The following is a 15770-nucleotide window of genomic DNA, read 5'->3' on the forward strand; positions in this document are numbered from 1 at the left end:
TTAACTTTTCAGTTCAATCATTTCTTTTTCATTTCAAACCTTATTTTCTTTCAATTATATATGTAGGTCAGCGCTCTTGGTTACACTGAAAATTACATTAAATTACACACATGTATGTATATTGTTACCGAGTTCTACTATAATATATAGCAATATTTTAATTGTAATCCATTTCTTTTTTTGTATTATGAATTACATGTACATGTTTGTAGTGCAAATCTTATTAACTAGAATATATTTGTTTGTATATCATAATAGAAATATTGTACAATCTGTTAAATAACAGGTAACCATGTGCTGATTATCTTAAAAAATAAAAATTATAAAATAAAAATTATTGTATTTTGTGGGGAAGAAGTTTTTGATGAGAATGTATCATACATGTATAATTTTCATAGTTAAAAAAATTTCTTTTAAACGTTAAGACTGTAAAAATAGTATGCTTGTATCAAGTATAATGCATAGAAAAAATATATAATAACTATTTAGATGCTTTAAAGCGTATCGAAAGTATTATCACGAGAGACATGATGAACTTACGGATACAATATGGCTATAAACTGGAAACGAAGAATTTCTATCACCATTTGAATTAAGTCAATATATTATGTAATTTCTCTCAGGTGCTGCAATGGACATTTACCTTAAAAGTTTTGGGTTTACCTGGTCCAATACCTTCCATTAATCGGTATTTCCTCTGATCCTGCAAACCTCATTTTCATTTGGATATTAATATGGGTTAAAAAGAAGAGGAATATAGGGTCAGAAGTAATTCAGAAAACGGGTCTACGTTCTTAAATGTTGAAGAAAGCTTTATTAAGCTAATAGTTTTCTGTTGCAGAGTAATAAATCTTAAATGTATCTTGGTCCATCATTTTTTCTTGATCTTTCAAAATTCAGAACACATTGCCGATTTCGTTTCTTTATTTATCAAGTAAACACTCAAACATTGAATCTGATGTCAATTTGAACTAAATACATGTTTTCATTTATTCTGGTAGTGTTTGCTAGTGACAGTTAAGAACATACAGTTTATAATAGTTTACTTAAAATAGGGTCAATAATATAATAACTTTCGTTTTTCGTCTGAAAAGAAAGTCCCCTAAATGCAGTAAAACACCTAGTTCTAAGCTAGTTAGGTGACAATTAAAACAAGCATCTATGAATATCACAAGAAATAAATGCTTTAAATTGCACAGCTTGATACATGTACGACCATTGAGGTCGATTCTGATTGAACATTTAGACAAGTATGGACACAACATTCAAATTTGATACAACTGAATTTGTATTTTATTTAAAATCTGACATTGTATGTCAAATTTTACATATATCTGATATTCAGACTTTCTTTAAATTTTAAGTTTGATAAAATTCTGTTCAATAATTTCAGAGCAGTTGCACTGACTATCTACTTCAATAAGAAATTTAAGCCCTTGGAATTTAGGAACTCAAAATTTTAGTGGATATAGGTAACAATATATGTTGCCTTTCCTCAGGTACATGCAGAGGAGCTTTTTCAGTAGTTTATCGAAAACTCGTGAGTTCAAAGGGGTACAACTCCCACAAAATCCTGGAGATCAAACTTTCCAATAAAATGCAAAATATATATTGCCCTGGTAGACTGAGTGGTGGACAGACCTACAGGACAAAAACAAGATCTTCCTGATAAAGGGGTTGTATATTATAAGTATCATGAAGTGTTAAATTACTGGGAAAAACTTACTTGGCATATTCCAAATTCTAGGTCATGAAGGTTGTTTTGAAATTACCATACTTGTTGTATCAGGAAGACTAATTTACTCCTATTGGTCACTATTCTATAGTCTAAGGATTTGGTCCATTATAACAATATAAAAATTGAAATTAAGAATATTTTTTTTTATTTTAAAAAACATTTGTACAAGTCTTATCTTTCTTACCTGGTAGATACAATGCTTCTTCTAACATAAATATGTTTCTGTTCGGGTAAATACATTTGCTTTTGTGTATATTTTTTTCTTCAACTACGTCATAACACCCTTGATACATTAGGTACCATTCTGTGTAAGCATCAGGCCATGGGTGGCACAACATTTTTCCCAATTTAGTCATTTTTGCCTGACATATGTTCAGTACATCTAGAAAACAACCAAAAAGCTATTGAAGTTTATCCTGAAGCATCTGTGATGTAGATATTTTTTGACTACTTATATAGGGAAAGAGCGCCACAACTTATACACATTTTGCCTGATTCTTAGACAGAGAAGTACTTAAATATTTTGAATTTAGCAAATATTTTTTGCACTTTTACTTTACAATGGCATACACATGTATCTGGTATTATCATCGCTTCAAAATGTTTATATTCCAGTATCTATATCATTATAAAAATTTAATTCCAAAGTAAATTTTTTCAGTAAGATTTTCAAATCATAAACAGTCATGATTTTTTGAAAACTATCATTTTTGTTTACACATGTGAAACCAGGCATATCTCTATACTCATGTGACAAACTGTAACTTCTGAAAACATGTGTTGAACAGTGACTTCTGAAAACACATGCATGTAACAAACTGTCATTACTTAATACATATTATGTAAAAAATGTTATTTTTCAATTTTGTAAACACCTGTGACAAGCTGTCATATTCTATGCACATATGACAACTGTTATTTCTATACATATGACAACTGCAATATCTCTATACACATATGACAAACTAATTTCTCTATGCATGTACAAGAAACTGCCATGTGATATGCATGTACAAGAAACTGTCACGTGATATACATGTACAAGACTTGTTTCATTATATACATTAACATACTGTTATTTCTCTATACACATGTGACAACTGTCATTTCACAATACACATGTGACAACTGTCATTTCACAATACACATGTAACAACTGTCATTTCACAATACATATGTAACAACTGTCATTTCACTTTTTACAAGCTACAACAGTCATCTCTACATAACCATGTGACAAATGTCATCTCTACATACCCATGTGACAACAGTCATCTCTAAATACCCATGTGACAACAGTCATGTCTACATACCCATGTGACAAATGTTATACCTCTATGGACAGGTGACACTGTCAATTTTTCTCTCATGAACTCTGATGAGTAGAATACCTGACTGCAGACCAGTACAACTAATACTCTTCACCTCCAAGTTTCATGGTTTTTCCTGGGATCATAATAGGCCCTCAGTCATGTCAGTAATTATGACTATTCCCTTTAAATACAACTCATATCTTTATCAACTTTAAACACCACTGAGCTGCTCTCTTGTCATTATCTCCCTTTTTAGTCTACAAACAGAATATACCAGATTACAGCCACACCAAAACAGAAATAACATACAAATACAATAATGACCTAAAAGCCATTCAATAAGGCATAGGTCTTGTGTAATACTGTAAATGGTTACTCTCTGATTATCAGGCTATGAGTAATTTAACTTGGGCCTTCATTTTTTTTCAAATAAATGCAACTCATACTAGATTTTTATCATTATTTTTCACATTTTTATTGCTAGTTTGTTGAAATAACAACACAATCACAAACCTAAAATTTTGTCATTTCATTTTTTCATGTTTGGCTCAATGTTTTTGGTTCATTTTCAAGCATGTGAATCCCCCCTTTTAAAATTATAACAAATAAACAGAAGACAATAGGACATGCATTTTTTTCCTTTAAAACACATACCGGTATACTTCTAAAATCTATCACAATTTTGGGGTTTGCGATTACTGCAGAAATTAATATTTTTCAATAATGCCTGGTTTTCTCGTAGAATGACAGTCAACTCCTATAATGACATTTTAGATTCATTCTATATTTAGTATGATATACTTAATTATAGATGTGCATACTATACTGCCATTTTGATTCACTACTTTATGTTTTGGGACTGAACATTTATGAACACTATTTTTAGATCTTGTTGACACATCTCAACTATAACCACTTGGCATATTCCTCCAATAGATGGGAGAATTTATTGTTATGAAATGTAAATGTGCATACTAAACCATCATATTAGGAAGATATTTGGAGATGTAACCACAGAGCAATTGTAATGGACAGATACACAGATGGATGCACACATTGCTATGTCACTCTGCCGCTTATTGTTAGAGGGGCTCAATTACATACTGTATAGCCAGTAATTTTTGCAGGGTGCTCATTTTGGTGCATTTTAGCAGTCTGCCTAAAATCAACAAAAAAAATCCAAAAATATTTTCTTTGTGCTTAAGCAATAGGTGCACTCCTAAGCATGGGCCAAAATAAGAAATGCCAAATTTTTCGTATTCTGGTACCTTTTTGCTTCAAAATTGCCCAATTTTATACCTGCAATATGGTATGAAAATGCTTCTATTGAAAACTTGAAGATAAAGAATTTAAATTTGTGTATATGGTTACCTACAATCTAATGAAAATAAGACCTATCCATTGTTCCATTCAGTTACTGCACGTAGAATCAGATGACCATTTCAGAATCCTTGGGTTTTTTCCTTTAAATAATACTTTCAAAAATCTGATTAGCTGATCAGGAAGGCCATCAGCACAGAAAGTAGAAAGGAGTGTTGTTACATGTAGATTCTACAAACCATGATTGATTGGAACAATTGATAGGTTTAATTAGACTAAATTACCTGTTGACTTCTTCCTCCAAGCCTTCTCTTGCTTCATGCCTTGTAAGTTCACAAATCTCCGCCATAGAATACTAGAAATATATAAAGTAAAAACTAGATATTGAGATATCAATACATATAATGATTATGATTAAAATGTTTCAAAAATGGGATTATTATTTAAATTTCCAATTCTGTGTCAGAATGCGTCATCTCTGTGATGGATGCCATGGGCAAAGCAGGACATGTTAAGCCTTCATGAGCCCATGATGTCACTACTGGTTTGTTGTGGGAGTTCATATTGCATGTGCCTTAGTCTTTTTTTCCTTATCTTCAGTTTTTATTTGTAATTTTATTTTATTTTGTTTGTTAAATTGTGTTTATAGATCATCTCAGTTTCATAATTTCACATTTAGGCCATATACATGTAAATGGGTTTTGATAATCCATATTGTCTTATTATTGATGCTTTTGTATTTTTATATCTCTAAAAGTTAAACCAATATGTTTTTATTTTTCTCCTGAACTTAGTCTGAATATAAAAACAAAGCAAACACATATATTGGTATGCTGTTACCTGGGAAATTTTGCTTTTTTTCAGGCTTTTTTTAATCAATCTAAATTTGATTTGCATTTTGAAATTGTAGAAACTTTGTGTAAAGAAAATAATCCCAACAGCTCTACATGTATATTCTAGTTACAAGTCTTAATGTGAAAATAGCCAAACAGAAATATTGGCAAAATTTGATTGGTAATTCATAAAACAAGTTTTCTTCTGGACCAGATCTTATTGTAGTCCCTATAAAGGCCTATGCCAGGAAACTTCTGCGGCAAACTGAGTAAAATCTAAAATAAAAGCTAGTTCAAGTATGTGAAAATAGGTGGATATGTCACTTTTAGACTCTTTCTCAATAAGTTTTTCTGATCTTGGATTTCTGGTTTGGGGCTCATTGTAAATTCTGGTCTCTATATCAGACCTGCTTATCCTGTTTATGACAATCCATATTTTTGCCTGTATTTTTATGCAAATGATCTGTAAAATCATGAATTTTGTTATTTGAACATAAGTATTATGGAAAGATACATAATCCAGAGGGTAACTTGTGTCAGAATTCAAAGAAAATATGCAGACTCTGTTTGCCATAAACATACCAGGTCATCATAATATGTCCGGTTAAATTAAATTTTGTAGTAAAAAAGAATTGTTTACAGAGGCCTAAAATGATTTACTATTAGTTACCTTGACTAGACTGGCTTGTCACCTAAAACAGTTTGACCCCTTCTCATTAGTATGAAGTGGGTGGAGACTAATTAGAGAACCACACCCACTGTACTGGTATGAATTACCTTTACTAGACTGGCTTGTTGCATAAAGTAGATTGACCCCTCCTCATTAGCATGTAATGGGTGGAGACTGCTTAAAGGACCACACCAACTGATTTTGTATAAATTTACCCTGATTAGACTAGCTTGTCGCCTAAAATAGATTGACCCCTCTTCATCAGCATGGAATGGGTGGAGACTAATCAGAGAACCACACCCACTGTCCTTGTTCCGAGGGTCAAGTGGGTTCCATGCCTGAAGCTCTATCTCAATGACATATAACTGTGACATTATACCCTAAAATAATATAAAAATTTCCCAGATGAACTGAAAAATCAATAAATTTTGATACAAATATGTCTCATATGATAGAAATAATAATGTAACACTGGATACTTGTAACAGCTGATCTTGTTACTCATAAACCATGATTTTCTCAGGGTAAAAAGTAATACACATTTATATCAATAATATAGAATATACTGTAGAACTGTGCATATGATATTCAGCAAAGTTCTGTAATAAAAATTTGTAAATTGTTCCTGATAAATTGCCTAAAAAATAAATGTATGATTTTCTCAAAAGTGCAGATCTGAATACAGGAATGATTATTGTTATGTAAAAATATAGCAAACATAGACTGAAGAAGCATCATTTATTTGGTGGGTTTTTCTACACCATGAATCACTTTATCATTGGTAGTGTCTGAATTTTATATGGACTGGTACTTAAGTATGCCAACCATTGAAAGCCTTTTGTATCAAGAAATCTTTAGACAAAATATTTAGTTTGTTGAAGCATGTGGTCTATACACCCAATTTGAATAAACCACTTGCAAGCATAAAAAATTTGTAACATATTTGCAAAAGTTGCAAAGAAGAGATACTACATGACTGTGATGTAATTTTGACATGTAAATGTTGTAACAGCTCATAAATCTTTTTGTCTAGGGTAAGTCATCTTTTTTTAACACAAAAAAACTTCTGTCAATTAGTCTTTTTTAGTAGGTAAGCTAAAATTCTCAGTAAAAAACAGAGCTGGAAACTGGCATAAAGAAATACAGTCAAAACCTTGGTAGCTCAAACACCATGGGAACACTGAAATGTGTTCGAGTTATTGGGGGTTCAAGAAATTGAAGTTTGTAGATTTCCGTATATTTTGCTGGTCCGACTCAACTTTATTGTTAGAAATTGCTTACTTCCTACAAAGTTTTTTTAGTTTTTGGATATTTTTAATTCGCTTTCGGAAGGTTATGTCAATTTGTTGATATCAAAAATGCTGTGTTTGTTTTTAAAAAACTTTCAGAGTTCGAGTTCCTTGGTCAATAATTTTTTTCATCTAATTTTCTTTGATGCTTTCAACATGCCAACTTGAGAACATACTTGAAATTGAATCAGTACTATGTTAAATTAAAACTGGGATTAAATATTACTAATCTAATTAGAGATGACTTAAATGTTCCTCGTAATTAACTAAAATAACACTTTGATTGATGATCAGGTTTCAGTTTTTTTCACACTTTTACTACCCAAGCCAACAAAATGGCTGACCAATTCAAGTTAGGGTTGTTCTCTAAGATTTATAACGGAACGGACTGACTAGTCACTTCAAGTGTTCGAGAAATCAAAGGTTATTTATACTGATTATATAGGAGAAACATTAAGTACTTTGAATTGTGTTCGAGAAAGCCATCCGAGTTTGAGAGAGTGAAGTTTGACTGTATACCTCATTTAAGAATGCTAATAACTACTCAATCTACATTTGAAGATAACAATTTAAACTACAGTATGTTATAAAACTCAAAGCACTTACACAATTAAACTGTGCAACTTGATCTTTATCACACCAGCAATATCTATGACCTCTGAAAAGGTGTGGCTTTAATCTCTCTGTTGGGTCACCATAATCTCTAAAGAGAAAAAAGAGGTAACATTGTATTACAGTAAAGAATTCTCATAGAAGGGGTCTACAATTTCATATCGGAGGGAGAATGAAAAGAATACTTCCTGAGTGTAACCTGGGTTACAAAGGGGGTCTCAATAGTGTACAACAAGAATTCTCAACCATAAATCTGTGCCTCAAAAACATATTTCTTCATTATCTAATGACTCTCAGTTCATGATTTTACAATGAAAATTTCATTCAGAAAAACCAATTAATGATCAATTTAAAGGAATCTTTCAATTCTAGGCATAGCACTGAATAGGCATGCAGTATTTTATTTGAATTAAATATTTAACATTGAGTAAGTACTAGAAATGGAAAGAGGCAATCTATAAAAAAAAAACAAAAAACAAACAAAAAAAAAAACAAACAAAAGTTTATATGTAAAATAAAACTTAAAGTAAATGAAAATTTAGACATCTACTTGCACATCATTGAAAATGGAAGAGTTGTCTGTTGAATTATCTCCCTTGTGGTGATCTTCAATTAAATTACATTCATGAAAGTATTTTAATTTACGAAAAAATGAAAGAAACATTTATAAATTTTAAATTTTAGAAGAAGCTTAAGGGAGGAATTCAATTTTCATTCTAGCCATTTTCATTTTCACTAGCCAAGTCTAGTCCTTGCCTGGTAAAGATGGCAATTTTTTTAGGTTTTGCGAATTTGATTAAAAAAAGAAATTATACTCATTTCCTGCCCAATTATAAGTTTAATCCACAGGGTGTACAAGCATAGGCAATTTGCTATAAATCAATGGAGCACACCATGCTACATTTTATAAACATTTAAGTCAATGGGGGACAAAACAGAGGTGAAATTTTTAGAAATTTTCAAAAAGACATATCAGCCATGTATTTTTTGCTAACTTGAACTATCAAAATAAGTATCTAGTCTCAACTTTGCTTTTGTGAACTCTTCAATCATTCAGCAACAAAATTATGTGTCGTGAAAATGTAGTGAAAATGCCTATATTTTTTGTTATATCCTTAATTATATAATTATATTTTTCAATTTTTGTACTTGAATGTGTAGGCTGTCATTATAAAAATTGGTTGCAATACTAGACAGCATAAGAGTTTGATTAATTGTAGCAAAGAGTGTATGTTTGTACATCCTGATCCACTGTAGCAAAGCGCGTATGCTTGTACACCCTGATCCACTGTAGCGAAGTGTGTATGCTTGTACACCCTGATTCACTGCAGCACCGTGTGTATGCTTGTACACCCTGATCCATCCCTACACATGTACCTAGCATCATATGAGCACTGTTTGATGATTTCTTCATTTGTACAATCAGTGTCTACCACTGGCACAAACCGCACATTATAACGATGTTTCTGTACGGGAGGCTTGTATCGTGATATCAAATCGTCCAAACTACCAATCACATGATCTTGCTAAAATACATTGTACATATGAACTTAAAAAATACATTGTTTGAGTAAAAGGCCACTGTACATGATAAACCAAAAATTGTATTATCATATAGCAATATATTTTTTAAGTAGGAAGCAAGGTTAAGTTAGCAACTTCTCACTTTCAGTTTACTTTTATGTTGTTGGTGTACATTATACTATTTTGCTGTACTTGTGTACAATGTTATTTTGGGACCAGTTGCAGCTAGCTCTGTAGTGTACAGGTTTCCTTGTTGTTCTTTGGTGACCTTGAGATGACATTTTTCATCTGGTGGGGTTGTTGTCTTTGAGACATATTCACCATATCCATTCTCGTTATATGCAATATATCTTCCTAAGTATTGCACTGACTGACTGCAATATAACTGTCATCATCTATAAAAAAAACCACTTAAAACATGTTAAAAGCATCTGCTATATTGTATAACAATAAAAGGTTTACTGCATGATTATTTGGAATATCACCCCTCCTACAGAGAATATGTATTGCACTCCAAAGATTGTGCAATATAAAATTCTACGTGGGAAAATACTTCCCATTATTCATGCAATAACTCTATAATTTTATTGCATTTAAAACATAACCATCAGGAAAAACAATAGAACGCATGGTTGTACTGATGTTATACCTATGCCCCTTCCCTCATCGAATCAAAACTACTTGTACTCCACCTTTAATGTTTGCTAAAGAAAAAAGTTAGTGTAGCAGAAAAAGCTGTGTAGTTCTGACAGTGGTTTCCCCAGTCAAAGCATAAAATGAACTTTGTACAATGATGCATGTGATGGAGAAACTGACAATACATGTATCTGATCAATTCTTAGATTAAACCTAAATGTAAATATATACACCATCACTACTTACAATGTAATACTGTGAAAACTAACCATATTTACCATGTACAAGTTTGCTCATTTTACGAACCTGATAACAGTTTAGTGCGAGACCTTTGACAATGCCAGTATCAACAATCCCTAGATAGACCTTCCCTCCTTTACCAGTATTTAGCATGGCATTTATAGTTCTGAAAATCAAAACATAAACATTTTAATTTTAATAATACTTAACTCTTATTGCCAACATTGTATGACTTTAAAAGATGAATATGTGTATAAAGAGGCTATCCATGTAAAAATCAGGCAGATCCTGTGATATGGGTGTCACAGGGTAAATTTTATCCCACTGAATTTTTTGTTCCAATGAAATGTTAGTATCATATGTACAATGCATGTAAAATAGAATAAAGATTTTTTAAAATCCACTATGGATGGTTCAGAAAATGATTTTAAAGTTCCCTAACAAAGCAACCAAATTTAGCACAAAAAGAAAGAGTTATCTCCCTTTTACAAGGAATTTTAATGCTTTCTATGTCATTTATTTCTCTTTAACTGTTGCAGTTAATTAAAAAAACAACATTCATCATTGAGAAAGGATGCATTTGTGATATGAAAAGGATGAAAAAAAATTTAAAACTAAATTTGTTTGTCGTGTGCCACCCACAGCCTGGTTTTTGCATGTAAATCCTCTTAATTGTATCGTTGTAGAATGCAGATGTCATTATTCACTCACGTAATGTACTTATACACTTAAATTGTTTCATATATATCTTAGTATTAAAAATATTTCACACTTATGCCACACACATGATATAGAGTATGACCCAGTTTTTTTACCAATCAGAGTTTAAGAAGTTAACCATTAACTAGCTCACTTATTCATTAAGAATTTGTTCTTTATCTAAGTACATTGATGTCCCATACCTGAAAATTAAAAGTATGACATTGCAAATGTTTCAAAAACATAACTACATCCTAATAAATTGACAAAAGTAATGATATACTTTCTTTTAAAGTTAAAAAAAAGAAGAAAAAAAACAGCGATCTTTCCATAACTGTTAAAAAATACAATTATTTCAGTTTAGAGAAGCACAACTACAACAATCTAATTCAAAGTAACTGACAGAACTGGAAGGGACAGTGCAAGGGTTACAAAACCTCCATATTATTGGAAAATTTAGCTTGTTTTGAAAATAGTTAAGACAATAAATGATCAAATGATACCCCTTTAATTAATTTCAGTAACCACTCCTGGATCAAAATGTTTCTGTTGAACAAGTACTACATAGGATATAATTGTCATATTTATTTCAATGAAATTTCAAAACAAGCGACCTCAAAATAAACACTTCTTCTTAAGTGCTATTGTAGAAAAGTTATTTCAAAACGACAGGCTTAAAAAATAAAATACAAAAATGTATTAAAAAATTTTTGTTTACTGATTACAATAATCAGTACCAAAGAAATTTTGCATTACAGCCATATAATGTAGTGCAGTTTAATTATGTCGAGGAACGTCATACATTATATATGTTAGAAATAAATATTGTGCCTGAATTTTTCATCCATTCAATGATTGAAAAACTATGCTATAACCAAAGCAAGTTACAATTTAAGTAATACCTTATTAGATAAGAAGGAGTAGCTCACTTATGTTTGCTCTGGTCTTCTTATCCATTAAGATTTTACTTAGGATCGGTTTTGATTTAACATGATCTAATTAAAAGTTGATCTCGCAGCTCCAGTTTTCTACAGAAAACCGGGAGCTACGAGATCGACTTTTAATAAGATTGACATGCAACATAACAGAAAACTGTGAGCTGTGAGATGGGCTTTTAATTAGATTGACAAGCAACGTAACAGAAAACCGGGAGCCGTGAGATCGGCTTTTAATTAGATTGGATATAAAATACCACATTGTTAAGGAAACAATACATCCAAATTTTAAAAACATCTGTAAATTGGCCGTAAAAATGATAATCTTTTAGCCCAAAACAAGTTTTTTTATACACTGACCTTGAAACTGCTCTCCGAGAGGCTTTATCCTTGGTTGTTTCTTGAGTCCAGGGAGGTAACTCTTCAACTGCTAGATTTCTGTGACCTTTGAACTCATGCAACATGTCTTCTTCAAATGGTACTTCAGAGTTACCAATATAAAAATCCTGGTTTCTGATTTTTCTTTGAGCCATCTTAAAAAAAATCATCTGCATTCTGTAAAGAACAAGAACAATATATATGCATGCATGGACTTATGTCACTCGTCTGTTTTTTTTTCCTTCAAATTAACATACTAGTATTAAATAGTTTTATTTACAGTTTTTGGTTTGATTATTGTATATCAATGACTTTGGGTCCCAAAGTAGATATCCTGTAATCTAACCAACAATTGAAAACAATTCTTATATCTTAACTTAAAATCATCATAAAACAAAAATAAAATAACAAAAAATTGTTTTTTTACTATGAAATCAACATTTTGTTAACACACAGTCATCAATTGTTAATGTCATATTGAAATCAACATTTTCTTAACACACAGTCATCAACTGTTAATGTCATATTGTAATTTACATGCATGATTTTAGTGTATTGGGGAATCACTGAAGTACATGTAGTTCCATAGTAAGGGGGCGTGGCTAAAATACCAAGTTAGGTTGTATAAAATGGACAATGTTGCTTGATATAAAGCTGAACTATTCAGCATTTTATGGAAATTAAAATATATACTTATTTCAAATGAACCAATTTTTCAGTAAAAAAACTCTGCGGATCAAGAAGTCACCTAAAGTTCAACCAATTTCAATTACATGTACATGTATCTCTTGATGGCAATTAAATTGGTCACATAGTCTTTAAACACAGAAGTTATTATACAGATATCAGTGATCTATCAAATTTTCCCTGTTTAAAAAACATGATTATTCACACTGTGATTATCTAAATTTGATAATTTCACTCTGGGACTTTCTCCTGCAAAAGGGTCACAACCGATGCCAATGTCAATATGCTGAACACAAAATTAAAAATTTATGTTTAAAAGTAAAAAATAGCAATAAATTGTGTAAAAAATCTATATAATGAATACTTTTTTTAATACATTTGTTGGTTAAATATTCAATTGGTTATTGTGATATGCTTGAAGATAACAGTTGTTAAATCTAGGTGTTGTTCGGTACTTTTGCTCATATTTTGGTTATGAACTCTTTCCAATTATATGTAATTATCTTATTGAAGAATATACATGTACTATGCCATATATTTTATCAAGCTCAACGTCAAGATCAAGCTTCACGAGTGGAAATTCAAAAAAGCTGTTATTTGAGTATGCACTATCTCAAGAACTTTTCAATTTGGTCAAACTGAATTTTTTTTCAAACTAGCATGTTCAACTTTCCGTATTTGATTTATTGAATATACAATTTGCAGTTTAATGGTGAAACCAGTGTGTTATTAAATCAGTATACATTTGTATTGCAAACCAATAAGGTATAAATATGTTTAAATAAAATTTTGCATACAGTTCAAGGTTCTCCATGGATGAAAATCTAACCATGGATGAAAATCTAACCATGGAGGAAAATTTTACATCACAAATATTTTTGATGATGTGCATGTTTTTTGTGTTCGGTTTTTGTTAGAATATGATGTTTATTTCATTCAATGCACCCCATGGGGATTTGATACATTGCATCTATCCCAAAGAACTTGAGATAAAGGATACTACAGAGTACAGACACCGTGAAGTCAGTCTCATATCTTGACCTACACTAAGAAATGGACAGTAAAGGAAAACTATTGATCAAACTTTACGACAAACGTGATGACTTTTCATTCAGAATGTCAACTTTCAGAGCTTGCTGAAAACTACGCAGACTTTTTGTGTCACGCTAGAATTCTAACAAAGAGGCTTCTGGAACAGGGTTATGTTGCTACAAGACTGAAGTCATCACTACAGAAGTTCTATGGTCGTCATCATGAACTTGTGGATCGTCACCATGTTTCTATCTGTGCTATGAAAACTGATTTGTTTAATGTGTCATAGTTTTCCTTCCCTCTTTCAACTACCTGGACATGACTTTTTATGAGCAACTTGGTGTATGTTTCTAGAAAAGCAGACGATGCTTACCCTACTGGTGCACCTGGTCCATGCTCCCAGTTTTTAGTTGAGTCCGAGTAGCTCATTTGCTTTTGTTACTTTGTACGTATGATTTCAGTTACTTTATGTTCTTTGTTGTGTATGTCTGTTTTCAGTGTCTAGTCTTTGTCCCTGGATTACATTCTTTTGATTACTGCTATAACCTTGGTTCCCTTGATTACTTTTCACTAAATGTAACTTTCATTTTAACATTAAATATGTCATGACTCTCTGACCTTAAAAATTATGTTGCCAGAAATAGTGTCAGTTGCCTATTTTTTAGAAAGTCATTTAAATGAAGCCAACATGTATGTACATGTAGGTGCAAAAAAAGTACATGTGCATAATTCAAAGAAGTTGACATGGGGAGAGTTATAACGGTAATGAAAATTTTATTCATGACAGAAACCCAATCTACAATAATGAAATCAGGACTTATATGGGTCAAAGCATGTGCATATAAATTTCTTCATCATTTCGATTCATACTACATGTATGTTTAGAACTTGTCCGTCAGTTTCCATATTGTATTCTTTGAAGTCCTTGATTAGGATTTTGCTTTAAATACAAAATAAATAAACAATCAATGATGAAAGTCAGAGACCTAAAAACATGTTTATCATTAGCTCAATAGAGTATTTTACCAAATATAATAACATAATATAGATAAACATTAAAACAAGAAATCATGCAGGATAAAAATAAAACACACACAATTCTCTGAATCATGATTAACAGACAAATCCAAACTAAATGATGACGATTGCCCTACATATACATGTATGTATCATAAAACATGCTAAGAAAACCGTTTTCTTGACAACCTTCAAATGTACATGAACATGCATGTCATTTTTTTTTCTGAGAAAACATCATGGTTACTTGGGATAGAGAGCAAGCGAAGCTCACTCTTAAATGTATAGAAATTCATCTATTTTTTTTCCCCATTTAGACCACTTGAGAATCTTTCAACAAACAAAACACTACATCTCTACATATTGAAGCTTTAAAATGTAGTGAAAACATCTGCTAAAAAAACATTTCAAAGACCCACATGTTATTTGATTGGAACTCCTTGGAGATATTACTTCAGGCATTCTTCAACGAACCCGGAACTGTTTTACCAATAGAATTACAAATATTTGGAATGTCTTTTGTCGGCTCAAACAGATGAATTGTTCTGAATCAAATTTTTCACAAATGGTAAATGACATGAAATCCATTTTATTTAGTATTGTGTTAGTGAGCAGCATGGGTTACCTCCCTTGCATGATATGTGATATGCTTGTTTTAACCCCTTTAGAATGTGCCAAGCAGAAAGACGTGGCCACAGACATATTATATATAGAGTTAAGAAACTTGTTAATAAGCCAGTTTATCGATAAAATTGTCATGTGGCGGAGAATAAGATTTCTTGAACTTTCCATTTACTTATCAAACTGTTGCTACTTTTTCCCCTTTCAATGAAAGAATCTGAAATAA

The 15770-nt window shown here is 31.4% G+C and overlaps 1 protein-coding gene across 6 annotated transcripts in view; it reads right to left on the bottom strand.

The window, feature by feature from the left end:
- Positions 1 to 2004: 2004 nt before the first annotated feature.
- LOC148617241 (schlafen-like protein 2) overlaps positions 2005 to 15770 on the bottom strand; it is a 66150-nt gene continuing 52384 nt past the window's right edge. For 3 of the 6 annotated variants that reach the window (XM_088584772.1, XM_088584770.1, XM_088584771.1), the window contains exons 2-8: positions 12170 to 12364; positions 10242 to 10341; positions 9153 to 9301; positions 7770 to 7866; positions 6090 to 6254; positions 4656 to 4726; positions 2005 to 3308 (exon numbers count right to left, since the gene is read on the bottom strand). In XM_088584772.1, the coding sequence (XP_088440898.1) occupies positions 3263 to 3308; positions 4656 to 4726; positions 6090 to 6254; positions 7770 to 7866; positions 9153 to 9301; positions 10242 to 10341; positions 12170 to 12363 (822 nt within the window). In that variant the 5' untranslated portion in view covers position 12364 and the 3' untranslated portion in view covers positions 2005 to 3262. Of the gene's footprint in view, positions 3309 to 4655; positions 4727 to 6089; positions 6255 to 7769; positions 7867 to 9152; positions 9302 to 10241; positions 10342 to 12169; positions 12365 to 15719; positions 15736 to 15770 lie in introns of those variants that run through there. The other 3 variants (XM_088584775.1, XM_088584774.1, XM_088584773.1) reach the window with 2 other exon arrangements.

This window comes from Perna viridis, chromosome 5 (assembly GCF_037379345.1).
Source record: "Perna viridis isolate PV_CMFRI_1.1 ecotype Kerala chromosome 5, ASM3737934v1, whole genome shotgun sequence".
Lineage (NCBI taxonomy): Eukaryota > Metazoa > Mollusca > Bivalvia > Mytilida > Mytilidae > Perna > Perna viridis.